This window comes from Indicator indicator, chromosome 28 (assembly GCF_027791375.1).
Source record: "Indicator indicator isolate 239-I01 chromosome 28, UM_Iind_1.1, whole genome shotgun sequence".
NCBI lineage: Eukaryota > Metazoa > Chordata > Aves > Piciformes > Indicatoridae > Indicator > Indicator indicator.
Window position 1 is genome coordinate 2,391,941 of NC_072037.1, and position 25,250 is coordinate 2,417,190.

At 52.6% G+C, this 25,250-nt stretch overlaps 1 protein-coding gene across 1 annotated transcript; it reads left to right on the forward strand.

Moving 5' to 3' along the window:
• The first annotated feature begins 3,838 nt into the window (after positions 1-3,838).
• Positions 3,839-24,697, forward strand: NELFB (negative elongation factor complex member B). Its single transcript, XM_054393421.1, has 13 exons — positions 3,839-3,940; positions 4,692-4,855; positions 5,051-5,150; positions 6,322-6,552; positions 8,304-8,489; positions 11,819-11,931; positions 13,202-13,304; positions 14,224-14,319; positions 16,558-16,700; positions 18,511-18,617; positions 21,274-21,415; positions 22,603-22,711; positions 24,296-24,697. Exons 1-13 carry the CDS (start codon positions 3,839-3,841, stop codon positions 24,431-24,433), a joined length of 1,734 nt encoding a protein of 577 aa, XP_054249396.1. The 3' UTR covers positions 24,434-24,697.
• Positions 24,698-25,250: the final 553 nt, after the last annotated feature.

Consider the following 25,250-nt stretch of genomic DNA (forward strand, 5'->3'; position numbering starts at 1 on the left):
AAATGGGCTTGAGGTAAACAGAAATGTGGGGTTCAGTCAGCTGTGCAACGAGAACAAGAAGGCTAAGAAGGCCAATGGTATCCTGAGGTGCATTAGGAGTGTGTCCAGTAGGTCAAGGGAGGGTCTCCTCCCCCTCTACTCTGCCCTGGTGAGACCTCACCTGGAGTATTGCAACCAGTTCTGTGCTCCCCAGTGCAAGAGGGACAGGGATCTGCTGGAGAGAGTCCAAGGGAAGGCTGCAAGGATGAGGGAGAGGGATCTGCTGGAGAGAGTCCAAGGAGGGCTGTAAGGATGACAGATAGGGATCTGCTGGAGAAAGTCCAAGGAAGGCTGCAAGGATGAGGGAGAGGGATCTGCTGGAGAAAGTCCAAGGAGGGCTGTAAGGATGAGGGACAGGGATCTGCTGGAGAGAGTCCAAGGAGGGCTACAAGGATGAGGGACAGGGATGTGCTGGAGAGAGTCCAAGGAGGGCTACAAGGATGAGGGACAGGGATGTGCTGGAGAGAGTCCAAGGAGGGCTACAAGGATGAGGGACAGGGATCTGCTGGAGAGAGTCCAAGGAGGGCTACAAGGATGAGGGACAGGGATCTGCTGGAGAAAGTCCAAGGAGGGCTGTAAGGATGAGGGACAGGGATGTGCTGGAGAAAGTCCAAGGAGGGCTGTAAGGATGAGGGACAGGGATCTGCTGGAGAAAGTCCAAGGAGGGCTGTAAGGATGAGGGACAGGGATCTGCTGGAGAGAGTCCAAGGAGGGCTGTAAGGATGAGGGACAGGGATCTGCTGGAGAAAGTCCAAGGAGGGCTGTAAGGATGAGGGAGAGGGATCTGCTGGAGAGAGTCCAAGGAGGGCTACAAGGATGAGGGACAGGGATCTGCTGGAGAAAGTCCAAGGAGGGCTGTAAGGATGATGAAGGGACTGGAGCACTGCTCGAGGAGGAAAGGCTGAGAGACTTGGGGCTTCTTAGTCTGGAGAAGAGTGAGAGGGAATTTAATAAATGTTTATAATTATCTGAGGGCTGGGGGTCAGGAAGGAAGGGACAGGGACAGCCTCTCCTCACTTGTGCCCTGGGATAGGCCAAGGGGCAATGGATGGGAACTGCAGCACAGGAGGTTCCACCTCAACAGGAGGAAGTTCTTCTTTACTGTGAGGGTGCCACAGCACTGGAACAGGCTGCCCAGAGAGGTTGTAGAGTCTCCTTCTCTGGAGGCTTTCAAGACCCATCTGGATGTGTTTCTGTGCAACCTGTGCTGGATTCTATGGTCCTGCTCTGGCAGGGGCTTGGACTCAAAGATCTCCAGAGGTCCCTTCCAACCCCTAACATCCTGTGAGCCTGTGAGAAGCAGAAAGCAGGCAAAACTCATCCCTTTGGTATTCTGTGCAAGCTGCCAAGAATCAAAAGTTGGCAAACTCCTGGTTGTTGGGTTTACTTCATATCTGAGGGCTCCAGGGTGGGTCTGGGGTGTTTCCCTGCAAGCAAGAGTTCATCTGGTTGAGGCAGAATGTAGGCACTCTGCCTGCTTCCTCCAGACTGCTCTTGCCTCCTTATTCACTCTCAGGTGGCACTGGGACAGGAAAACATCAGGAGGTTTGGATTTCCCTGACTGGTTTGGTCTCTGCTGTGGGTAGGAGATGGTGAAGGCTGCTCTGATCTTTTATCCCCAGAAGGCCAATGTCAGCACAGGAGACTGTACAGCCCTTCCTGACAGCCTCCCCATGACAGATACCCAACCTTTAGGTTTTAAAAAGCAGGTAGCTGCTTTCTCCATTCTGGTTGCCACAAAGAGACATCCCTAACCCCAGAATTTCTAAAGACAAATGTGTTGGTCCCAAGAGAGTCCTTTCTTTCAGGCTGTTCCCATCCGTTTCCCAGTGGCTGGATTGAGGATTAAAAATGCAACTCCTTTAAGGGAATGGTTTTGTTGGTGTGAGCTGGACCATTTATTGGCAATAACCACAGGACTTCACCCGCCAGGACTCTGTCTGCAGAGCTGAAGACACCTCCCTGGCCTTGCAGGAGTGTTTGTGAACACACCTCTCCATCTCAGAGTTGTTTTAAGCAAAGTGCCAGAATTCCCTCATCTTCCAGTTTATATTTTGTTGGTCAGCAACTAGAATGCCACTGCAGATGTCCTGTAGTGACAGGATAAAGGGCAGCTGTTTTAAACTGAAAAGGGGTAAGCTTAGATTGCACATAGGGAAGACATCTTTTGCAACAAGGGTGATGAGACCCTGGCACAGGTTGCTCAGAGAAGTTGTGGATGCCCCATGAATGGAAGTGTTCAAGGTCAGGCTGGACAGGGCTTGGAACAACCTGATCTAGTGAAGGAAGTCCCTGCCCATGGCAGAGGGGGTGGACCCAAAGGTCTTTACCAACCCAAACCATGCTGTGATGTGCTGTGTTGCTTACACTTGAGCTGACATTGCTCTGCTTTGCAATGGGGACAAGAATTCAGTTGCCAGAGTGCTGAGAGTCCACTCCCAGGAGCACAGGCAGCCTTTCAGCACTTGGCTGGTGAGCATTGTGCTGCCATTCATCTTGCTGCAGTGCCACAGACAAAGCAGGTGCCCCGGGCATGCTCCTGTCCCAGAGATGCACCCTGTGGGATGCATGGAGTGGCTGCTTGCACTGTGGAGGTTGGGTGTCTGCTCATGCCCATTACAGCAGTATCATGATATGGCATCAGCACCTGAGGACATCCAGCAGCTACTGAGGAGATGCCAGATCCTGCTCTTGTCAGAGCAATGTGCACCTCAGACTGCAGCAGGGCTGCTTTTGCAGCTGGGACAGAGAGAGGGAACATGATGCCATCCCCTCGGCCTTTGTCCTGACACTAGGAGTGATTCCCCCTAGTAACAAGTGGTAGGACAAGAACAAAATGGCCTCAGGTTGCACCAGGGAAGGTTTAGGTTGGATGTTAGAAGAAAATTCTTCACTGAAAGGGTTCTCAGACACTGAAACAGCCTCTCCAGGGAGGTGGTTGAATCCCCATCCCTGGAGGGGTTTAAAAGATGCAGAGATGTGGTGCTGAGGGACACAGTTTAGCTCCAGACTCGGAAGATTAGAGACTGGTTGGACTCAATGACCTCAAAGGTCTTTTCCAACCATTCTATGAGGAACCTAAGGACATTGCTGCAGTTCATGGCTGGGAATGGTGGAGTGCATCGCTCCATCCTCTGGATGTTGGGGTTCGTGGGGGTCCATCAACAGACCCAAGCGTTTTGGGGTGCTCTAGATCACACAGGGTTTGCCTCGATAGTTATAGCAGCTGGTGGGCAGCAGCCAAAGGACTTTCTGTGGCGCACTGGGCTGGTGCCACTGGTGCCTGAGCTGCACATCCCACACCAGACATATCAGGGGGTTTCTCTCCGTGCTGTAGTAGCTGTCCTGAATGTACATGCCTACAAAGGCCAAACCACGAAGGGGCAAGGGCCACTTCTCCCTTATGAGGCTATTCTTAGCCGTTTCCCGTTTCCATCGCTGCGCACCGGGGATCATCAGCCATGTAGTCGCGGCTGCCGCACTATGAGGGACGCCTCATGGACTCACAGGCCCCCGACGTGTGCTGCCACACTGCCGTATTGGTGCTAGCCGGAGCAGCCGGCCCTGGGGCCCTGAGCCCTGCGGCCGCCATCCCGGAGAGCTCCCCGACACGATAAGTGCCGCGACCCCGGCGGCGCTCCCCGGAACCTTTGTGCGGCGGAACCTTTGTGCCACGGAGCAGGTTCTGCGGGGCGGGCGCAGCGCGGGAGCGCGGGGAGCTGGGGGGAGCTGGGCGCGGGGCGGGCCGCGGAGCTGTGGCGGCAGGGCGCCCGGCGGGGCCCGGCCAGGCCAGGCCAGCATGTACGCGGGGCTGCAGGAGCTGGGGGTGGCCAACGGCGAGGACCTGAAGGAGACGCTGACCAACTGCACGGAGCCGCTGAAGGCCATCGAGCAGTTCCAGGTGGGGCTAGCGGGCGGGGGGACTGCGGCTGTGGGGTGGAGCGGGGCACGAGCAGGCCCGAAGTGGGGTCTCTTCGGTGGGGTTTTAAACTCTTTCTGATGTTTTTAACCAGCATATGTCAGCAATAGAGTGGCCAGCAGGACTAGGGCAGGGATCATCCCCCCTGTACTCGGTACTGGTGAGGCCAAACCTGGAGTACTGGGTTCAGTTTGGGGGCCTTCCCTAGAAGAAGGACATTGAGTTGCTGGAGTAGAAAGCAGGTCTTGTGAGGAGCAGCCAAGGGAGCTGAGGTTTTTTAGTGTGGGGGAAGAAGGCTGAGGGGAGACCTCTTTGCTCTCTACAACCCCCCGAAAGGAGGCTGGAGCCAGAGTGAAGTTGACCTCTTCTCCCAAAGAACAAGCGATGGGGCAAGAGGAAAATGGCCTCAAGTTGCCCCAGGGGAGGTTTTGGTTGGGCATTAAGAACCATTCCTTCCCCAAAAGGGTTGTCAAGTCCTAGACCAGGCTGCCCAAGGCAGTGGTTGAATCCCCATCCCTAGAGGGGTTTCAAAGCTGTGTAGATGAGGTGCTGAGGGATATGGGTTGGTGGTGACCTGGCAGTGCTGGGTTAATGGACTCGATGATCTGAAACATCTCTTCCAACCAAAATGATTCTGTGATTCTACACCTTCAACAGTCCCTGCTGTTGCTCACTAGCTGTTGGAGCTGGTTAACCTCACACCTCTGTCCCTGTCTGCTCTTTCTCTTGGCAGACAGAGAATGGAGTGCTCCTGCCCTCGCTGCAGTCGGCCCTGCCCTTCCTGGACCTGCATGGCACCCCCAGGCTGGAGTTCCACCAGTCGGTTTTTGACGAGCTGAGGGAGAAGCTGCTGGAGAGGGTCTCTGCCATTGCCTTGGAAGGCAAGGTTGAGGAGAGGTTTGTTAGCAACCCTGTTGGTTACTTGGAGTGACCTGGGAATGTTGTTGTGTGAAAATTAGTTGTAGTGGACGAATGACTACTGCAGAGGAAAGTGAGGTTCCTGGGAGATCAAGTTCCATTGGCTTTGGGATGAGCCACTCTGGTCCTTTACTGTAACATGGCACTTAGTGTCTTGCTCTTACATGTTTTCAGATACAAGAAGCTGGAAGATCTCCTAGAGAAGAGCTTTTCCCTGGTCAAGATGCCCTCAATACAGCCCGTGGTGATGTGTGTCATGAAGCACTTGCCCAAGGTAGAGCACTCCACTGGTTGGCCTGTTCCTTGACACCTCTCTTGTAGGCCTCCTTTTGTCTGTGCTGTCAGCTGGCTGCATGCTCCATCTGCAGACCTTCTGCCAGTTTGTCATTCACTGTTGGGAATCCACCAGCTGAGGATTTACTACCTTCTTGTATCTGGTAACAACTTAGTAGACTAAGTGAAAAGGCGTTTTCATAATCAGCTGAGACTGTTTCCCTGTTTTATTCAATCCATGCAGCTTCCTAAAAGCAGCCAAGTTCACTGATAATGTGAATTGTTCCATAGTTGATTAAAAAAATCTATGACAAGTGGAGAATAGGATTTGAAGAACGCAAATAGAAGTAGGAGTGAAATTCAACTCTGTGAAGCAAAAATCTCTAGGAGTAGCTCGTTTGGAAGCATCATGTTGTACTTTGGATCCTTAAAACAGCTACTAGGGTTTCTCTAAGCTACTGAGTTTTGAAACATCATCTCAAGTCTTAGCCACATAGGTTTAAAGGAAGTTTTAAGTGTCTTAGGACTGGCTGACTGCTACAGGAGTAGAAAAGGCAAAAGATGATGTAGGAAGGGCATGGTCCTGATGGAGAGGGTCTGGACGAGGGCCACCAAAATGATCAGGGGGTTGGAGCAGCTCTGCTATGAGGACAGGCTGAGGGAGCTGGGGGTGTTCAGCCTGGAGAAGAGAAGGCTCTGGGGAGACCTAATAGCAGCCTGCCAGTACCTGAAGGGGGCTACAGGAAGGCTGGAGAGAGACTGTGTGCAAAGGTCTGCAGGGACAGGACGAGGGGCAGTGACTTCAAACTGGAGAAGGACAGATTTAGATTGGATATCAGGAAGAAGTTCTTCACTCTGAGGGTGGTGGAACACTGGAACAGGTTGCCCAGGGAGGTGGTTGAGGCTCCATCCCTGGAGATATTCAAGGTAGGACTCAGTGAGGCTCTGGGCAACCTGATCTAGTTGAGGATATCCCTGCTGACTGCAGGGGGCTTGGACTGGATGGCCTTTGGAGGTCCCTTCTGACCTGGACCATTCTATGATTCATTCTATGAGGCTGTGGCACTGCCAGCTGGTTATGATTTAGAAGGATTCTGTAGTCAGTTCTCATTACTTGGAGAGTCAGGCAGCTAAGCTGCTCTCCACCTTGGTAACTGCTCTGTTGATCACAGGTCCCTGAGAAGAAGCTGAAGCTAGTGATGGCTGATAAGGATCTGTACAAAGCATGTGCAGTGGAGGTGAAGCGCCAGATCTGGCAGGATAACCAGGCTCTGTTTGGTGATGAGGTATCTCCCCTGCTGAAGCAGTATATCCTGGAGAAAGAAAACATCCTCTTCAGCAATGACATTTCTGTCCTGCACAATTTCTTCAGCCCATCTCCCAAAACAAGACGACAAGGAGAGGTAAGGACAGGGCAGCCTCTTACAGCATCCTTCTGGGTGGAATTCACCACCTTCCAGTCAACCTCAGCAAACAGCAGTGTCCACTTCCCCCACCCAGCTTGACCCCTGAAGTTTGTTTGACTACAGAAAGTGTTTGCAAGAAATCACAGAATCATAGAGTTGTTTGGGTTGGAAGAGACCTCTAAGATCATTAACTCCAACTGTCAACCCAACACCACCATGGCCATTAAACCATGTCCCCAGGTGCCATGGCCACAGGTTTCTTGAATACCTCCAGGGATGGGGACTCCACCACCTCCCTGGGCAGCCTCTGGCAATCCCTGACCACTTTTGCAGCAAAGAAATTTTTCCTAATCTCCAACCTAAACCTCCCCTTGCACAATTTCAGGCCACATCCTCTCCTTCTGTCACCTGAGACTACGGGTAAGAGCCCAACCCCCACCTCACTGCAACCTCCTTTCAGAGAGCTGTGGAGAACAATGAGGCCTCCCTCAGCCTCCTCTTCTCCAGACTGAACACCCCCAGCTCCCTCAGCTGCTCCTCCCCAGCCCTGTTCTCCAGACCCTTCCCCAGCTTTGTTGCTCTTCTCTGGACACACTCCAGAGAATACTTTGCTCTTTCTCCTTTGTTCTCCTTTGCAAGAGATGAAAGCAGCAGGAACTCTTTCCATGGTTCCTCAGTGCTGTGTAATAATTGATTAATGTTCCAAAGCCTTCATGAGCTCTTAAAAAAATTGCAAGACCAAATTTTTTCCTTTATTGCTGAGGTCTGCCTTTAATAACCCCTTTCAGCTATTCTGAAGGCTGAGCATCTTTATCAAACTGGCATGAATATCCTCCCTATCTGGAGGGGTTTCAGAGCTGGGTAGATGTGGTGCTGAGGGATATGATTTGGCAGGAGACTTGGTTGGTGGTTGAACTTGATGGTCTTAAAGGCCTTTTCCAACCTAAACTATTCTCTGATTCTGGTATCCTGGGGTGCATCAAGAAAATTGTGTCCAGCAGGGCTAGGGAGGTTCTTCTCCCCCTCTACTCTGCCCTGCTGAGACCACACCTGGAATACTGTGTCCAGTTTTGGGCTCCCCAGTTCAAGAGAGACAGAGACCTGCTGGAGAGAGTCCAAGGGAGAGCCAGGAGGATGCTTAGGGGACTTGAGCATCTCCCTGTGAAGAGAGACTGAGAGCCCTGGGGCTGTTTAGTGTGGAGAAGAGAAGGCTGAGAGGGATCTGATCAATGTCTCTCAATAGCTGAGGGGTGGGTGTCAAGGGGAGGGGGCCAGGCTCTTTTGGGTGGTGCACAGTGATAAGACAGTAATAAGGGATACAAACTGGAACGGAGAAGGTTTCACCTCAACATGAGGAGAAGCTTCTTTCCAGTGAGGATGATGGAGCCCTGGAGCAGGCTGCCCAGAGAGGTTGTGGAGTCTCCTCTGGAGACTTTCCAAGAGCTATCTGGATGCATTTCTGGGTGGCCCTGCTTTGACTGGGAGTTGGACTCAATGATCTCTGTGGGTCCCTTCCAACCTCTCACATTCTGTGATTCTAAGAGAGCCTTTCCTTGTCATTTTTTCCTCTCTCATTATGACTGTGAAGGGTTTGGTGCCCATCTCCTGGCGTTCCTTTGGCGGCGCTCACGGCGCTGCAGCTCTCCCATGCTTGATAACTCATGGCAAAGAATGTACATTTTGTCTGTGAAACAGGAGTTCTCTCCTGGTGCTGAGTGTGCATTTTTGTTCCACTTGTGGGGGTTCAGGTGGTGCAGAAGCTGACCCAGATGATTGGGAAGAACGTGAAGCTCTATGACATGGTGCTGCAGTTTCTGAGGACCTTGTTCCTTCGGACGAGGAATGTGCATTACTGCACGCTGAGGGCAGAGCTCCTGATGTCACTGCATGACCTGGAAATCAGTGAAATCTGCAATGTTGACCCCTGTCACAAGGTATGGATCACGTGGGACAGATGGGAGTGTTACTGCAGAATGTTCTGGTTTGCCCACTCCTGTCCATACCTCTGCCCTGCAGGGCTGCAGCCCAGAGGAGTCACAGGATGAGAGGATGTCAGGGGTTGGAAGGGACTCTGGAGATCTTCCAAGTCCAACCCCCCTGCCAGAGCAGGACCATAGAATCCAGCACAGGTCACACAAGAACAAATCCAGACAGGGCTTGAAAGTCTCCAGAGGAGACTCCACAACCTCTCTGGGCAGCCTGCTCCAGTGCTCTTTGACCTGCAGTTTTTCCTCATGTTGAGATGGAACTTCCTGTGCTGCAGTTTCCATCCATTGTCCCTTGTCCTGTCACAGGGCACAAGTGAGCAGAGCCTGTCCCTGTTCCTTCCTTCCTGACACCCAGCCCTCAGATATTGATAGACATTGATCAGATCCCCTCTCAGTCTTCTCCTCTCCAGACTGCACACCCCCAGGGCTCTCAGCCTTTTCTCATCAGGCAGTGCTCCAGAGCCTTCATCATCCTTGTAGCCCTCTGTTGGACTCTCTCAAGTAGATCCCTGTCCCTCTTGCACTGGGGAGCCCAGAACTGGATGCAGTATTTCAGGTGGAGTCATACTGATCACTGTATGGGAACAATTCAAAGGTAAGGTAATGCCAGAAAGGGCCAAAGCTAAAGAGAAAGGAGAAAGCATCTTCACAATCAAATGTCCACAGTCACAATGACTAATGCATGAGGTGTCCACAACAGAAGACTTTCATTTTGCTCTAAGTGGACAGTTTCAATTGCACAAACACAGTGTCTGTGCCCACAGACATTACATGGTATTTTTACACTGCTAAATAAAAAAGCATGAGGGAATGAGGGTTCAATGCTCCCTGATCATAGAATCATAAAATGCTTAGGGTTGGAAGGGACCTTAAAGATCACCCAGTTCCAGCTCCCTGCCATGGGCAGGGACACCTCCCACAATGTCCACATTGCCTAATTGATCTCTCTGTGAAGAGGGTGAAGACCTTGAGTCCAAAACTCCCTTGGATCTTCAGGTGAAAACTGGTTAAGCAGCAGCTGGTGTTCATTTCATAAGCCACAAACTTATGCTACTTGGGCAGTGTTAAAAACAGCTCTGACCTGTGGAGATGCTGCAAAAAACATGCAAAATATCAGCTAGCTCCAGGTTCTTAATCAAAGCTTCCCTCCCTGTTGTGCCTGGTCTGTTGAGCTCCATCTGTCTGCAAGCTGTGGGTAACACTAAATCCTTCAGATCTGGAATGACAGATTCATAGATTCATAGAATGGCTTGAGTTGGACCCTCCATGAACTTGGCCAGACATGGGGGACTGGATTCATAAATGGGTTGGGTTGGAAGGGAGCTTCAAGATCATCCAGTTCCAAGCCCCTGCCATGGGCAGGGACACCTCCCACCAGCCCAGGTTGCTCAAGGCCTCATCCAGCCTGGCCTGGAACACCTCCAGGGAGGGGACAGCCACAGCCTCCCTGGGCAACCTGTGCCAGTGTCTCCTCACTCTCACTCTAAAGAATTTCTTCTTCATCTCCAGTCTAAATCTGCCCTCTTCCAGCTTCAATTCCCTCTCATCCTCTCCCTACAAGCTGTCCCTACTTCACTTTAAGAAAGCAAACCATGAAAGTATTGAGTGGTGACAGATGTGCTGTTAATGTCACACCAGGATCCTGTTACTGGTCCTTTTTCTGTGGTCAGCATCACTCTGATCTAGAACAAAGCTTTTCCCTCTTGAACACCGTTGCTGAGTTTTATGTGTGTTCAGTTTATAGAGAACATGTCCTAGAGTGATGATGTCACTGCATTTTATTTTTTGATGTCTTTTGATCAAGACTCCCAAAATAAGTATCCAGACAGTGACTGAATTAAAAAGAGCAATTCTCCTTCGAGTTGAAAATCATTTTCAGCAACCTCCTTTTGCCACTGCAAAATGCAGTGACTGCTGCAAGGAAAGGAAGCCATGATGAAAGCATTTCAGAAACCCCAGCAGGTGGTTCTTTTTTTCTACTAGCTGTTCTGACATGTTGTTTTCTGAAAAGGGAAAATCCTGATTTTTAGGTCAGCTAAAACATTTATGTCACCTCACTGTCTCTTTCCATTTTGATAGTACAGCTGTAAGGCAGAAGCACTTCCACTGTTAATATCCCCTCCTCGAGGGGAGCAGTGGTATTACAGTGGCTAAAATATCCCATAATGTTCTTGTTTGCTTCCTCCTTGTGTAAATCTCCATGGATTGGCTGTGCTGGGCAGTGGTGTGTTTTATATATCTCTTTACTTCCAGGGAGGTGGGAAGGTGACATGAAGATAACTCACACTGGTGTCCCTGACCTGCTTTTGGAGAGCTGAGCCCAAGCCCAGCTCATGAAGTTCAACAGGGTCAAGTGCAAGGTCCTGCAGCTGGGTCAGGGCAATCCCAAGCACAAATCCAGGCTGGGTGAGGAGTGGCTCAAGAGCAGCCTGGAGGAGAAGACCTTGGGGGTGTCAGTTGGTGACAAACTCCCCAGGAGCCAGCAATGGTCCCTGGCAGCCCAGCAGGCAGCTGTGTGCTGAGCTGCATCCAGAGCAGGGAGAGCAGCAGCACAGGGAGGGGATTCTGCCCTCTGCTCTGCTCTGCTCACACCCCACCTCCAGCACTGCCTCCAGCTCTGGGGCCCCCAGCACAAGAAGGACCTGGAGCTGCTGGAGAGGGTCCAGAGGAGGCCACAAAATGATCAGAGGGCTGCAGAACCTCCCCTGTGGGGACAGGCTGGGAGAGTTGGGGCTGTGCAGCCTGGAGAAGAGAAGGCTCCAGGGAGACCTCAGAGCAGCCTTCCAGTACCTGAAGGAGCTCCAGGAGAGCTGGGGAGGGACTTTGGACAAGGGCTGGGAGTGCCAGGATGAGGGACAATGGCTTTGAGCTGGGAGAGGGGAGATTGAGAGTGGAGATGAGGAAGAAATTGTTGAGAGTGAGGCTGGGGAGACACTGGAACAGGTTGCCCAGGGAGGTTTTGGATGCCCCCTTCCTGGAGGTGTTTGAGGCCAGGCTGGATGAGGCCTTGAGCAACCTGGGCTGGTGGGAGGTGTCCCTGCCCATGGCAGGGGGTTGGGACTGGATGAGCTTGAAGGTCCCTTCCAACCCAACCCATTCTATGAATCTTTCTTGGTATTCCTAACCTGTGTTTGTCACCAGCTTGCTACCATACCTAAACGTATTGATAAAAGACCTTAACTGCAGATAGTTGGAGGTCCCTTGGAGCCTGTTTCTTGCTGTTGTGTGCTTTATTGCTGCTGTGGTTCCTCAAGCTTTCTGCTTTCTCCTAACAGTTCACCTGGTGCCTTGATGCTTGCATTCGGGAGAAGTTTGTGGACAACAAGAGGGCTCGGGAGCTGCAGGGCTTCCTGGATGGAGTGAAGAAAGGGCAAGAGCAAGTCTTGGGGTAAGGCACTTGGGCTGCTTAGTGAGAAACTGACGTTGGGCTCCTGACAGGCATTGGAGGTGTTAACTCTTCCCTAGAGCCAGCTGACAGCTAGTAGCCTCTGGTGTGTGGTCTGCCTGTATGTTCCTGGGCATGAATGCCCCAGGGCATAGCCAGGCGTGTTCTGGTGACACAGCTTGTCCTGCTTACCTCCCCAGGCTTCAGTCTGCCCTGTGGGACATCTGCCTGATTTCCTCTGGAATGGCTTGCCCAGGGAGGCTGTGGCTGTCCCCTTCTGGAGGTGTTTGAGGCCAGCTTGGATGAGGCCTTGAGCAACCTGGGCTGGTTGAGAGGTGTCCCTGCCCATGGCAGGGGGTTGGAGCAGACGATCTCGAAGGTCCCTTCCAACCTAAGCCATTTTGAGACTCTGTGGTTTCAGTGCAGCAGACCTTGAGGGGTTGTTTCAGAGGATGTGTTGTGAAGGCAAAGAAGGAACATCTGTGGTGGTTGTGCAGGCAGGGGAAGGTGCATCAGGTGGACACCTGCAGGTGACAACAGATAAGAATGCAGGTTTTACAAGCCCATGCCAGGGGTTGTTCCAGTGCTTGCCCTGTGTCTGCCCCTCTTAAACACTGCTCTGTGTGTGTGTGCCTATAAAAATACAGGGCACACACCTCCCACAGAATCACCACAGAAAAGAGGGACCATTTAGGCTATCAGGGAGTGACAGGACTGGGGGGAATGGAATAAAGCTGGAAGTGAGGAGATTCAGACTGGACATGAGGAAGAAGTTCTTGCCCATGAGAGTGGTGAGAGCCTGGAATGGGTTGTCCAGGGAGGTGGTTGAGGCTCCATCCCTGGAGGTGTTTGCAGCCAGGCTGGATGAGGCTCTGGCCAGCCTGATCTAGTGTGAGGTGTCCCTGGGCATGGCAGGGGGGTTGGAACTGGCTGATCCTTGTGGTCCCTTCCAGCCCTGACTGATTCTATGATCCTATGATCATCAGGTCCAACCATTAGCTAACTCTACCAGGGCCACCATGTCCTTGAGCACCCTACCTAGATGGCTTTTAAATACATCTAGGGCTGGGGATTCAGCCACTGCCCTGGGCAGCCTGTTGCAGTCTCTGCTAACCCCCACTCTGATTGGGTGTTACAGCTGATAGTTGGCAGAACTGCAAGGAAGAGTAGACCCAAGTACCTTACTCTAGTGAAGCACACTGGTGTCCTGCAGCTGGGGATGGAGCTGTAAGGTAGGGTTGGGTGTCTGACATGTTTGATTTTTGCTTCTCAGGGACTTGTCCATGATCCTGTGTGATCCCTTTGCCATTAACACCTTAGCCTTGAGTACCATAAGGCACCTGCAAGACCTGGTTGGGCAGGACACCTTACCCAGGGTGAGTGTCACAGCTTGTGTGCCTGATCCCAGCTAATCATCAGTGAATAGCCTTCAGCAGCAGAGGGCTGGCACTGGAACAGGAGTATGATAAAGTTCTCAAATGCATGTGTAAGTTGAAATAAGGGGAATGTGATACTCCCTTGTCCATTGTAGCACAGCCCTTTGAGCTCTGTGGGATGATCTGGAGCCCTCTGTGTTGACAACAAAGCCTTTACCTGGCTCATCCTATCCTATCCTATCCTAACAGCTCCTTCCCTGGGTTTGCCTGACAGCTGCAGCTCTTTATCCCTGTCACAGTAAGGGCAGTGGATTAGTTTACACTGTTCTGCTCTGCTGGTGCAACACAATACAGATCCTGCAGGTGGTGTCTGCAGGAGGTGCTTAAATGTTAAAGGAGGGGGTAGGCTTGCAGGTGGCAGAACAGTGTGAGCTGTTTGCTGGTTTTGTCCCTGAACTGCTGAACTTTATTGTTGGGCTGAATAACTTCTTCATGACAGTTTCGGACTGAAAATTGGTTTGGTTTCAGGGCATGATAGAAACAAAGCCAAAAGCCCCCGTTGTCATTCTTCCTCTTTTTTTCTGTGTTGAGAGAACTTGATCTGCCCTGTCCCTTGTATTTCAATACCCTGATTTGGCTGGAGCCATTTCAAACAGCTGGAATCAGCTCAGCTGCTCACTTCTGGCCTCAGCAGAGAGTCTTCCAAACCCCACCAGCCCTCAGGTGTGTCTGTTACTTGACTCCCACTTGAGGAGTCAGTTGCCAGTGAAACTGGAGAGCTGAATTCCTCAGCAGCCTTTGATAAAGCTGCTGATCCAGGAGGGCTTTGGACACAACCCACCACTTCCACATAAACATCTCCACGTGCAGCTGGTGGAAGATGAAAACAGCTTTTTTCCTCCTCCTCTTCCAATTCGAGGAAAGCCCAGATCTGCTGCTGCTCCTCAGGATGCTATCTTTGGGCCAGGGGGCCTGGGACATGATTGACAGCCAAGTCTTCAAGGAACCAAAACTGGTGAGTCACTCTCATTCCCAGAATTCAGCACAAAATTCAACACATTTGGACTGGTTTGTTGTTTATTGCGTCCCTGATTGAATGCTTGCTCTGCACACCTCTGATCAGAAACACTCTGAGAGTGGCCACAGAGCAGCAGCTCAGGCAGATGAGCTGTAAGCTTCTCTCACCTGCTATTTGCTTTTAATTTCTCTCCCTCCTTTTCCCCCACCCATTTCCCCCCTTCCTCCCTCCTTTCCTCCCCCTTCCTCCCTCCTTTCCTCCCCCTTCCTCCCTCCTTTCCTCCCCCTTCCTCCCTCCTTTCCTCCCCCTTCCTCCCTCCTTTCCTCCCCCTTCCTCCCTCCTTTCCTCCCCCTTCCTCCCTCCTTTCCTCCCCCTTCCTCCCTCCTTTCCTCCCCCTTCCTCCCTCCTTTCCTCCCCCTTCCTCCCTCCTTTCCTCCCCCTTCCTCCCTCCTTTCCTCCCCCTTTCCCCCTCTGCTTCCTCCCCCCTTCCCCACCTTTTCCCCCCCTTCTTAACCTTTCCTCCCTCCCTCCCTTCCTTCCCCCCCTTTCCCCTGCCTTTTCTTTCCCCTTCCCCCCCTTACCCTCCTTTTCCCCCCTCCTTTTCACCCACTCCTTTCCTCCCTTCCCCCCATTTCCCCCCCTTTTCCCTGCTTTTCTCCCCCTTCCTCCCCTTCCCTCCCTTTCTCCCCCCTTTCTCCCCCCTTTCTCCCCCCTTTCTCCCCCCCTTTCCCTCCCCCCCCTTTCCTCCCCCCCCTTTCCTCCCCCCCCTTTCCTCCCCCCCTTCCTCCCCCCCCTTTCCTCCCCCCCCTTTCCTCCCCTCCCCTTTCCTCCCCTCCCCTTTCCTCCCCTCCCCTTTCCTCCCCTCCTTCCTCCCCTCCCCTTTCCTCCCCCCCTTCCTCCCCTCCCCTTTCCTCCCCTCCCCTTTCCTCCCCTCCCCTTTCCTCCCCTCCCCTTTCCTCCCCTCCCCTTTCCTCCCCTCCCCTTTCCTCCCCTCCCCTTTCCTCCCCTCCCCTTTCCTCCCCTCCCCTTTCCTCCCCTCCCCTTTCCTCCCCTCCCCTTTCCTCCCCTCCCCTTTCCTCCCCCCCTTCCTCCCCTCCCCTTTCCTCCCCCCCTTCCTCCCCTCCCCTTTCCTCCCCTCCCCTTTCCTCCCCTCCCCTTTCCTCCCCTCCCCTCCCCTTTCCTCCCCTCCCCTTTCCTCCCCCCTTCCTTTTTCTCCTCATCCATGCCTGGCCCTTACTGGGTTCAAATCCAGCTGTACCTCCATTCAGTTCTGCCCTGGCTGCTCCTTGTTCCTGGGAACTTGCACACTGAGTTTGTAGCACAGCTGTTGGATGAGGGAAGCAGGATCTCAGAGGCTGGGCAGAAACTGGCAGCAGTGATGCAGCTTTGCATCAACACAGAAAATGCTTTTCCCTGCCAGCAGCTTGCCCAGGAGCACAATGGCCAGGGGGGGTTGGATGCTCTCTAGAGAAGGAGGCTCCACAACCTCTCTGGGTAGCCTACTGCAGGGCTCCAGCAGCCTCACAGCAAAGTTTTCCCTTGTGCCTAGGTGTAATGTTTCTGGGAGGGAGGTGAAGTTTTCCTAATTGCCAATGGAAATGAATTATTCAGGAATTTTAACTAGACCTGGATGTCTGAAGGCTTGTCTTCCTCCCTGTGAGCTGGGGCTCCCCAGATTCCCTAACCATTTGTTACCTGTGGTGCTCTAGGACCATTCCTTGGTCTAAGAAAGATGTTGAGATGCTTGAATGTGTCCAGAGAAGGGCAGCAAGGCTGGGGAGGGGTCTGGAGCACAGCCCTGTGAGGAGAGGCTGAGGGAGCTGGGGGTGTTCAGCCTGGAGAAGAGGAGGCTCAGGGCAGACCTCATTGCTCTCTACAACTACCTGAAGGGAGGTTGTAGCCAGGTGGGGGTTGGGCTCTGCTCCCAGGCACCCAGCACCAGAACAAGAGGACACAGTCTCAAGCTGTGCCAGGGGAGGTTTGGGCTGGGTGTTAGGAGGAAGTTCTTCCCAGAGAGAGAGATTTGCCATTGGGATGTGCTGCCCAGGGAGGTGGTGGAAGTGTTTCAAAAGAGCCTGGATGAGGCCCTCAGTGCCATGCCTTAGTTGATGAGACGGTGTTGGATGGTAGGTTGGACTTGATGATCCCTGAGGTCTTTTCCAACCTGGTTAGTTCTGTGATTCTGTGACTGATGGAAGCCTTTTTCTCCTCCCTCTGTTCTTCCCTCCCCCCAAGGAAGCTGAGTTGATCACAAAGTTCCTGCCTATGCTGATGTCCTTTGTGGTGGACGACCACACGTTCAACGTAGATCAGAAACTGCCCTCGGAGGAGAAGGGGCCAGTTCCCTACCCCAGCACCATTCCTGAAGCTTTCACCAAGTAGGTACCTGCCTCACCTCCTCTGTACCTACAGAGGTGTAGGGTACAGAGTCAAGCAGCCAGGAGCCAGCCAGCACTGACAGGAAAAACACTGCAGCTGCTAACATGAAGACTTAGTCCTGGTTCATCAAGCTGGGTCTGTCCCATTAGCAGAAAAGGTTTCCACCATCATTCCTCAAAGTTTATCTACCAAAGAGGGCTGGAGAACCTCCCCTGTGGGGACAGGCTGAGAGAGTTGAGGCTGTAGAGTCTGGAGAAGAGAAGGCTGCAGGGAGACCTTAGAGCAGCCTTCCAATATTTGATAGAGGATTACAGGAGAGCTGGGGAGGGACTTCTGCCAAAGGTAGGTAGTGACAGGACAAGGGGAATGGCTTCAAACTGGAAGAAGCTGGATTGAGATTAGACATTAGGAAGATTCTTCCCCATGAGGGTGGGGAGACACTGGCACAGGTTGCCCAGGGAGGTTGTGGCTGCCCCCTCCCTGGAGGTGTTCAAGGCCAGGTTGGATGAGGCCTTGAGCAGCCTGGGCTGGTGGGAGGTGTCCCTGCCCATGGCAGGGAGGTTGGAACTTTGAAGTCCCTTCCAACCCAAAGTGTCCTGTCATTCTTTTGGCAGTTTGCCTATGGAAGTGTTTGGTATTGCTGCTCTCAAGCCTGCTGCTCCCACTGATGAGTGTTTGAGGGATGTCTGGGTGCAGCTGGAGGAGTGCCCCTGCTTGGCTCTGCAGAGTGCTGCTGTAAATGGCAGTGTTCTCATTTGTGGCACACAGACTCATTCTGTGTTGATGACCTTTCGCTCTGGAGATGTCAGAAGATAAATAAAACCTCTGTGTGCTGTGTTTTGTTCAGATCTTGCATTGATTTCCAGCACAATTCTTCTCTCTGTGCCAGAATCTGGAGTGTCCTGGTAGCTGTGCTCCCTGTGACAGTGCTGATATCTGGCTTTGGGGAAATAAAAATAGAACAGCACTGGACTTGGTGTCCTTTTGGGGTGCCTGACTGCCTTCTAGAACCCAGTTTTGAAAGAAAGTGTCTCAGTCATACTATTAGAAATGCTCAGAATCAAATCCAGCTGTCTGGAGGACAGGAAGAGGTCTTGGGAGGAGCAGCTGAGGGAGCTGGGGGTGTTCAGCCTGGAGGAGAGGAAGCTGAGGGGAGACCTCCTTGCTCTCTACACCTCACTGTAAGGAGGTTGGAGCCAGGTGGGGGTTGGTCTCTTCTCCCTAGTAACAAGCAATAGGACAAGAGGAAATGGCTTCAGGTTGCACTAGAGAACGTTTAGGTTGGACATGAGAGGAAACTAATTCACTGAAAGGGCTCTCAGATACTGGAACAGGCTGCCCAGAGAGGTGCTGGAATGTGTCCAAAGAAGGGCCATGAGGATGGTCAGAGGGCTGGAGCTCCTCTGCCATGAGGACAGGATGAGAGAGTTGGGGTTGTTCAGTTTGGAGAAGAGAAGGCTCTGAGGGGCTTCAAGAAGGCTGCTGAGGGTGGTGGGTAGTGATAGGACTGTGGGGGAATGGATCCAAGCTAGAGGAGGAGAGACAGATTAGACACTAGGAAGAAATTCTTCCCCATGAAGGTGGTGAGAGCCTGGCACAGGTTGCCCAGGGAGGTGATGGAAGCCTCATCCCTGGAGGTTTTTGCAGCCAGGCTGGATGTGGCTGTGAGCAACCTGCTGGAGTGTGAGGTGTCCCTACAGCCACTGCTGTAGCTGCTTGATTGTGATCCAGCAGTATTTGAAACCCTCTTAAAATAATCAAATCTGCTTGAGCTTCCTTGATGAAGTACCTTTGCTTCTGCCATGACAGGTTCTTGCAGGAGAACAGAATAGCTTGTGAGATTGGGCTCTATTACATCCTCCACATCACTAAACAGAGGAACAAAAATGCTTTCCTTAGGCTGCTGCCAGCACTGGGTAAGTTTTGATCTCATCTTCTATGCTACAGCTTGTACTGGGCACCCAGGAGGGAAGTGAAACTGGAGTGAAAGTGATTGCAGAGTTAAAGATCTAATGTGACAGAATTGTTTAGCTTGGAGGAGACCTTTCAGCTCCTCCAGTCCAACCCTTCACCCAGCACTGCCAGGTCACCCCTAAACCATGGCCCCCAGCACCACATCTACAGGGCTTTGAAAACCACTCCAGGGATGGGGACTCCACCACTGTCCTGGGCAGTCTGTTCCAGGGCTTGGCAACCATTTGGGGAAGAAATTGTTCCTCATGTCAACCTAAACCTCCCCTGAGGTTCCTTCCTTTCATCCTCTTTCTTGCTCCCTGGGAGAACAGACCAACTCCCACCTTAGTCCAGCCTCCTTTCAGGGAGCTGTAGAGAGCAATGAGGTCTCCCCTCAACCTCCTTGTCTCCACCCTAGCTCCCTCAGCTGCTCCTCCCCAGCCCTGTTCTCCAGACCCTTCCCCAGCTTGGTTGCCTTTCTCTGGACCTGCTCCAGCACCTCAATAATGTTCTGCCTTTGGATCTTCTGGTGACTTAATTGTAAGGCCCTGCAGAAGGGTTCGGTTTTGTCTGCCATTAGGATGCTCTTCTGCTGATCTGGGAATGCAGGGGCAGTGGCTGCAGGTCAGTAGTTGCCAAGATCAAAGGCTGACCCAACGATGAGTTTGGTTGAGAACTGTCTGGAATGAAGCTGCTGAAGATAAAAAGAGCAGGTGGCTGAATTCTGCTCCTGCTGCTCACAACAGTTGGAGATGGCCAGAACTTGGGACTCGGCTTTGTGTGATGAAAAAACCTGAACCAAAGAGGGCTGAGCACAGCCTTGAAGTCTTTGCTGGGGTTTGGTTTCCTCACTGACATCTCTGGGTAGCTCTGAATAACCCATGGGGGTTTGACTCCAGCCAGCAGCTACACTTCACACACCTGCTCCCTCTCTGCTCCCTGCTCCCAGTGGGATGGGGAAGAGAATGAGATAAAACCTCTAAACCTCATGAGGAGGAGCATGAGATAAAACCCCTAAAACTCACGGGGTCAGAGCATTTTAATAACTAAAAATATTATAATAATCATAAAATATAATAACAAGAATAGTGCTGAGGAGGTGTATAACAAAAAGGAAGAGAAAGAAACCCCAAGAAAGGCCAAGTGATGCTCTCTGCAGTTGCTCACCACCTGCTGCCCAAGGCTTCAGCAGTGATCTGCCCCCACCTCAGCCACCTCCTCCCAGGTTATACACTGGGCAGGATGTCCTGTGCTAATGGAATAGTCACAGATTGCACTGGGCTGCAAGGGACCCTCAAAGGTTGTCTTGTGTCCCCCCCTGCAGTCAGCAGGGACACCTCCAACTAGATCAGGCTGTCCAGGGCCACACTGAGTCTGATCTTGAATGTCTCCAGGGATGAGGCCTCAGCCACCTCCCTGGGCAACCTGTTCCAGTGTCTCACCACCTTCATTGTGCAGAACTTCCTCCTGATGTCCAACCTAAATCGCCCCTGTCCCTCATCCTGGCACTCCTCTCTCCCAGCTCAAAGCCATTGTCCCTCATCCTGGCACTCCCAGCCCTTGTCACAAGTCCCTCCCCAGCTCTCCTGGAGCCCCTTCAGGTACTGGCAGGCTGCTCTGAGGTCTCCCTGGAGCCTTCTCTTCTCCAGGCTGAACAGCCCCAACTCTCTCAGCCTGTCCCCACAGGGGAAGTTCTCCAGCCCTCTGATCATCTCTGTGGCCTCCTCTGGACCTGCTCCATTAAGTCTATGTCTCTCTTGTGTTCCAGATCCCATATCTTAGATATTCCTAGATGATTTTTGAGGTCCCTTCCAACCCAAACCATTCCATGATCCCTTTGGCTAGCTGGGGTCAGCTGTCCTGGCCATGCTCCTCCAGCTTGGTGTGCTCCTACACACCAGCAAACTGGGGGAAGTTGGAAGGTCTTTGATTCCCCAGCAGCAACCCCAACCAGCAGTGTCTTAGAGCATTCTCCTCACACAGAATCCACAGCATGGCACTTTTCTACCCTCTAAGAAAGACAAGTAGAGCACCTGAGCCCTTGAGCAACCTGGGCTAGTGGGAGGTGTCCCTGCCCATGGCAGGAGCTTGGAACTGGATGAGCTTTAAAGTCCCTTCCAAGCCAAACCATTCTATGACTCTATGAATCCCAGCCCAAACCAGGAGTCAGTTAGGACCTGCAGCTCCCAGTAGTGGCAGTGGGAGCTCACTTCCCACTCACCCCAGCTCAGGTCTTCCTTGCACCCTTTGCTGAATTTTCAGCTTATTTCCAGGGGGGAGGTTGCCACTAAGTGATTTGGATCTGCTCACTGCAGGGTCTGAGGAGATCAGGGAGGTGGATGTGGCCATGAGCAGAGGGTGGTGGAGAAGGGTTGTAGGGGACTTTGTGATCTTGGCAGGAGCAAGCTGCTCTGTGACTTCAGCCTTGCTGGAGTCCTGGGTTTTCTACTTTTCTCAGCCCTCTACTCCTAACCTTTTATGTCTGAAAGATCCAAGCCAGCTGCCCAGGCTCCTTGTTTTAAAAGGAAATCTCACTGCAAGGTTTTCAGCTGGAGCATCTGCTGGGTGGGCAGGTTTGGGCACCTCCTTGTCAGTCTCTTTCCTTCCCATGTTGTATAGCTGAGACCTTCAGTGACTTGGCCTTCAGTGACATTTTTCTGCATCTGCTTACTGGGAACCTGACGCTGCTGGGGGATGAGTTTGCACTGGAGGAGTTCTGCACCAGTCTCTTTGATGGCTTCTTTCTCACTGCTTGCTCAAGGTAAATCTGCTTTTCCTTGGGGGAAAATGAGTTTACAGGGTGGGGGAGAGAGGTTTATACTGCTTTGAGCTATAGAATAAGCTGAGAGTTCAGTAAAGTGGAAATCTTAACCTGATGCTGATTTTTTTTTTGTTCTCTTTTGCGATCAAGAATTTAGCAGCAAAATAATTAGATGTATATGATGAATTATTCCCTGACCTGTAGTTCATTACTGATGAGTTGGAGTTGCAGAAGCCAGAGTCCTTCATGCTTTGCAGCAGCCCTGAACATGAAACTCTTGGCAGTGTCAGCTGCACACAGGAACTGGGATTGGATCTGTTCCTTCTGGTCAGTCAGTGTGGGTCAGCTGCTGGCCTGCAGACCAAACCTGAGCTCCCAGGGCTTCCCCAAAAGTGAGGAATCCCAGAATGTCAGCTTGGAAGGGACCTCAAGGATCATCTGCTCCAACCTGTTTAGCTCACAGCAGAGCTGCCATGAGCTGGCTCAGCACCCTGGCAAGATGAGGCTTAAACTGGGGGGGAGGGCAGGGGACTCCACTGCTTCCCTTGGGAGATGATTCCAGTCTCCAGCTGTTCCCACGGGGAAACATTTTCTCCTGGAGTCCAATGGGACTCTCCCCAGCAGTAACTTGTCCCCATCTCCCCTTGGCTTCTCCATGGGACTCCTTGTGAAGAGGGAGTCTCCATCCTCCTGGCAGCCACCCTTTGTGTCCTGCTCCATGGCAGTAAGGTCTCCCCTCAGCCGTCTCTTCTCCAGGCTGACCAAACCCAGCTCTCAGCCTTTGCTCAGGAGAGCTGCTGCTCAGGCTCAGCACCATGTTCTGCAGCTGCTGCTTCCTCCACACATGCAGAGGGACAAACTCCCTCCTGCATGTGCCCAGTGCTTGTCCAGCAGAGCCTAGCTGCTGCCACATGCTGTGGTCTGCACTTGAAACCTCTCCCTCCTTCCTCACACTCTCTACAGTTAATCCACAGCTCTTGAATGATGACATCAATTCTGGAAAGTCCAAGGCAGGCTGAGCACTTTGTAGCACCCAGGCTGCAGTTCTCAGGGGGTTTGGAGAAGGAGAGCAAAGCTGAGGGTCTGTGGGGGTGTGACTTGTCCTGGCACTGCTGCTGCAGTGTTCCCCTTCTTGGGCTGCTGCTGGTTGAGATCAGTTCCTCTGCTTTCACATTGCTCTTCTGCAGGAAGGAGAATGTCCACAGACATGTCCTCAGACTGCTGCTGCATCTGCATCACAAAGTGGCCCCTGCCAAATTAGAGTCTCTCCAGAAGGCTTTGGAACCCACCAAGCAGGTAGGGAGGGGAGCCTGAGAGCAGGCACATGAAAGCTGCTGCCTTTCCAGAGGTTGCTTAATGGAACAGGAGCTCTGCTTTCCAAGTGCACCAAGTTGTGTCTTAATTGTCTTGGGGCTTCCTCTTTTCTCTGTTGAATCACACAGGATGATTGCACAGAATCACAGAATCATGGAATGGTGTGGGTTGGAAGGGACCTTCAGAGATCAGTGAGTCCAACCCCCTGCCAGAGCAGGGGCACCCAGGGCAGCTCACACAGGAGCACATCCAGATGGGGCTTGAAAAGTCTGCAGAGAAGGAGACTCCACAGCCTCTCTGGGCAGCCTGCTCCAGGGCTCCAGCACCCTCACACCAAAGAAGTTTCTCCTCATGTTGAGGTGGAGCTTCCTGGGTTCCAGTGGGTACCCCTTGCTCCTTGTCCCATTACTGGGCACCACCACAAAGAGCCTGGCACCTTCATCCTGACCCCCACCCCTCAGATACTTACAGACATTGATCAGATCCCTCTCAGCCTTCTCTTCTCCAGACTAAATAGCCCCAGGGCTCTCAGCCTTTCCTCATCACACAGATGTTTCAGTCCCTTCATCTCCAGCCTTGACAGGCTGCAGAGCTGGGCACAAGACAACCTCAGGAGGTTCAACAAGACCAAGGGCAAGGTCCTGCAGCTGGGTCCAGGCAATCCCAAGCACCAATCCAGGCTGGGCAGGGACTGGCTGGAGAGCAGCCCTGAGGAGAGGGACTTGGGGGTGCTGGGGGAGGAGAAGCTCAGCAGGAGCCAGCAGTGAGCACTTGCAGCCCAGAGAGCCAAGCAGAGCCTGGGCTGCAGCAGGAGAAGTGTGGCCAGCAGGGCAGGGAGGGGATTCTCCCCCTCTGCTCCACTCTGCTGAGACCACTCCTGGAGCTCTGTGTCCAGTGCTGGAGCCTCTGTTACAGGAAGGATCTGGAGGTGCTGGAAGGTGTCCAGAGAAGGGCCACAAGGATGAGCAGAGGGCTGGAGCTGCTCTGCTCTGGAGACAGACTGAGAGAGTTGGGGCTGTTCAGTCTGGAGAGGAGAAGGCTCTGAGGAGACCTTCTTGTGGCCTTCCAATATCTGAAGGGGCTACAAGAAAGCTGGGGAGGGACTTTTTAGGCTCTCAGGTAGTGACAGGACTGAGGGGAGTGGAACAAAGCTGGAAGTGGGGAGGTTCAGACTGGAGGTGAGGCAGAAGTTCTTGCCCATGAGAGTGGTGAGAGCCTGGAATGGGTTGTCCAGGGAGGTGGTTGAGGCTCCATCTCTGGAGGTGTTTGCAGCCAGGCTGGATGAGGCTCTGGCCAGCCTGCTGTAGTGTGAGGTGTCCCTGGGTATGGCAGGGGGGTTGGAACTGGATGATCCTTGTGGTCCCTTCCAACCCTGACTGATTCTCTGATCATCCTCATAGCCTCTGTTGGACTCTCCCCAGCAGATCCCTGTCTGTCCTGAACTGGGGAGCCCAGAACTGGGCACAGTATTGCAGGTGTGGCCTCAGCAGGACAGAGCAGAGGCATGGGTGCTGGCAGCAGCTGGACTGCAGTCTGACTGTGGTGTTTGTCTCCCTCATTCTGCAGAGTGGGGAAGCTGTGAAGGAGCTTCACAACCAGCTGAGCGAGAAGCTGGAGCTGCGCAAGCCCAGCCCGGCCCAGGCGGCTGAGACGCCCTCCATGGAGCTGCCCTTGCCCACTGTGCCCACACCAGCCTCACGCTGAGCTGTGTCTGCAGCCAGCAGTGACACAGGAGAGTTAACCTCGTGCTCAGCAGTGTGAGGGCTCTGTCTGCCTTTCAAATTGCTCTGCCTGCGTGGTGGAAACAGCAAATCCAGCCACTGGAGCTCCTTCAGGGGACACTGCAGTTCACCCAACGCGCTGGCTCTGGCTGCTTAGCAAGCTCTGGCTGCAGTGCCCTGCAAAGGTTTACTTTTCTTACAGTTAGCTGAGTGTCTTCTTCTAGTTCCACTGAAAATCTGACTGGACTTTGGGGTTGGTTTGTTTTTTGGTTTTTTGTTTTTTTTTTTTTTTTTTCAAAAAGAAAATGTGTGTTTCTAAGCTTGGCATCTTGTGGTTGCAACCTCTGAGAGCTGATCAAGGAGTGCTTAACTCATTTGCAGTGAAGTGAGGAGACACTGGGACAGATTGTCCAGGGGGGTTGTGGATTCCCTCTCCCTGGAGGTGTTCAAGGTCAGGTTGGATGAGGCCTTGAGCAACCTGGGCTGGTGGGAGGTGTCCCTGCCCATGGCAGGGGGTTGGAACTGGATGAGCTTTAAGGTCCCTTCCAACCTGAACCATTCTGTGATTCTTTGTTGAATTTCATGAATCACAGAAACATTCAGGTTGGAAAAGAGCCTCAGGGTCACCAAGTCCAACCCAGAACCCTACTCTACAAGGGTCACCCCTAAACCAGATCCCCAAGCACCACATCCAAACAATCATCCAGGCTTGGTGACTCCACCACCTCCCTGGGCAGCTCATTCCAATCCCTGACCACTCTGTGAAAAATTTTTCCTATTGTCCTGTCTAAACCTACCCA

What these genes read in the sequence shown, in the direction of transcription:
- NELFB (XM_054393421.1), top strand. Translation starts at nt 3,839, where the DNA reads ATGTACGCGGGGCTGCAGGAGCTGGGGGTGGCCAACGGCGAGGACCTG. An exon ending in TAGGCTGCTGCCAGCACTGG is followed by an intron (nt 18,618 to 21,273) that starts GTAAGTTTTGAT and finishes CATGTTGTATAG; the next exon opens with CTGAGACCTTCAGTGACTTG. An exon ending in TTTCTCACTGCTTGCTCAAG is followed by an intron (nt 21,416 to 22,602) that starts GTAAATCTGCTT and finishes GCTCTTCTGCAG; the next exon opens with GAAGGAGAATGTCCACAGAC.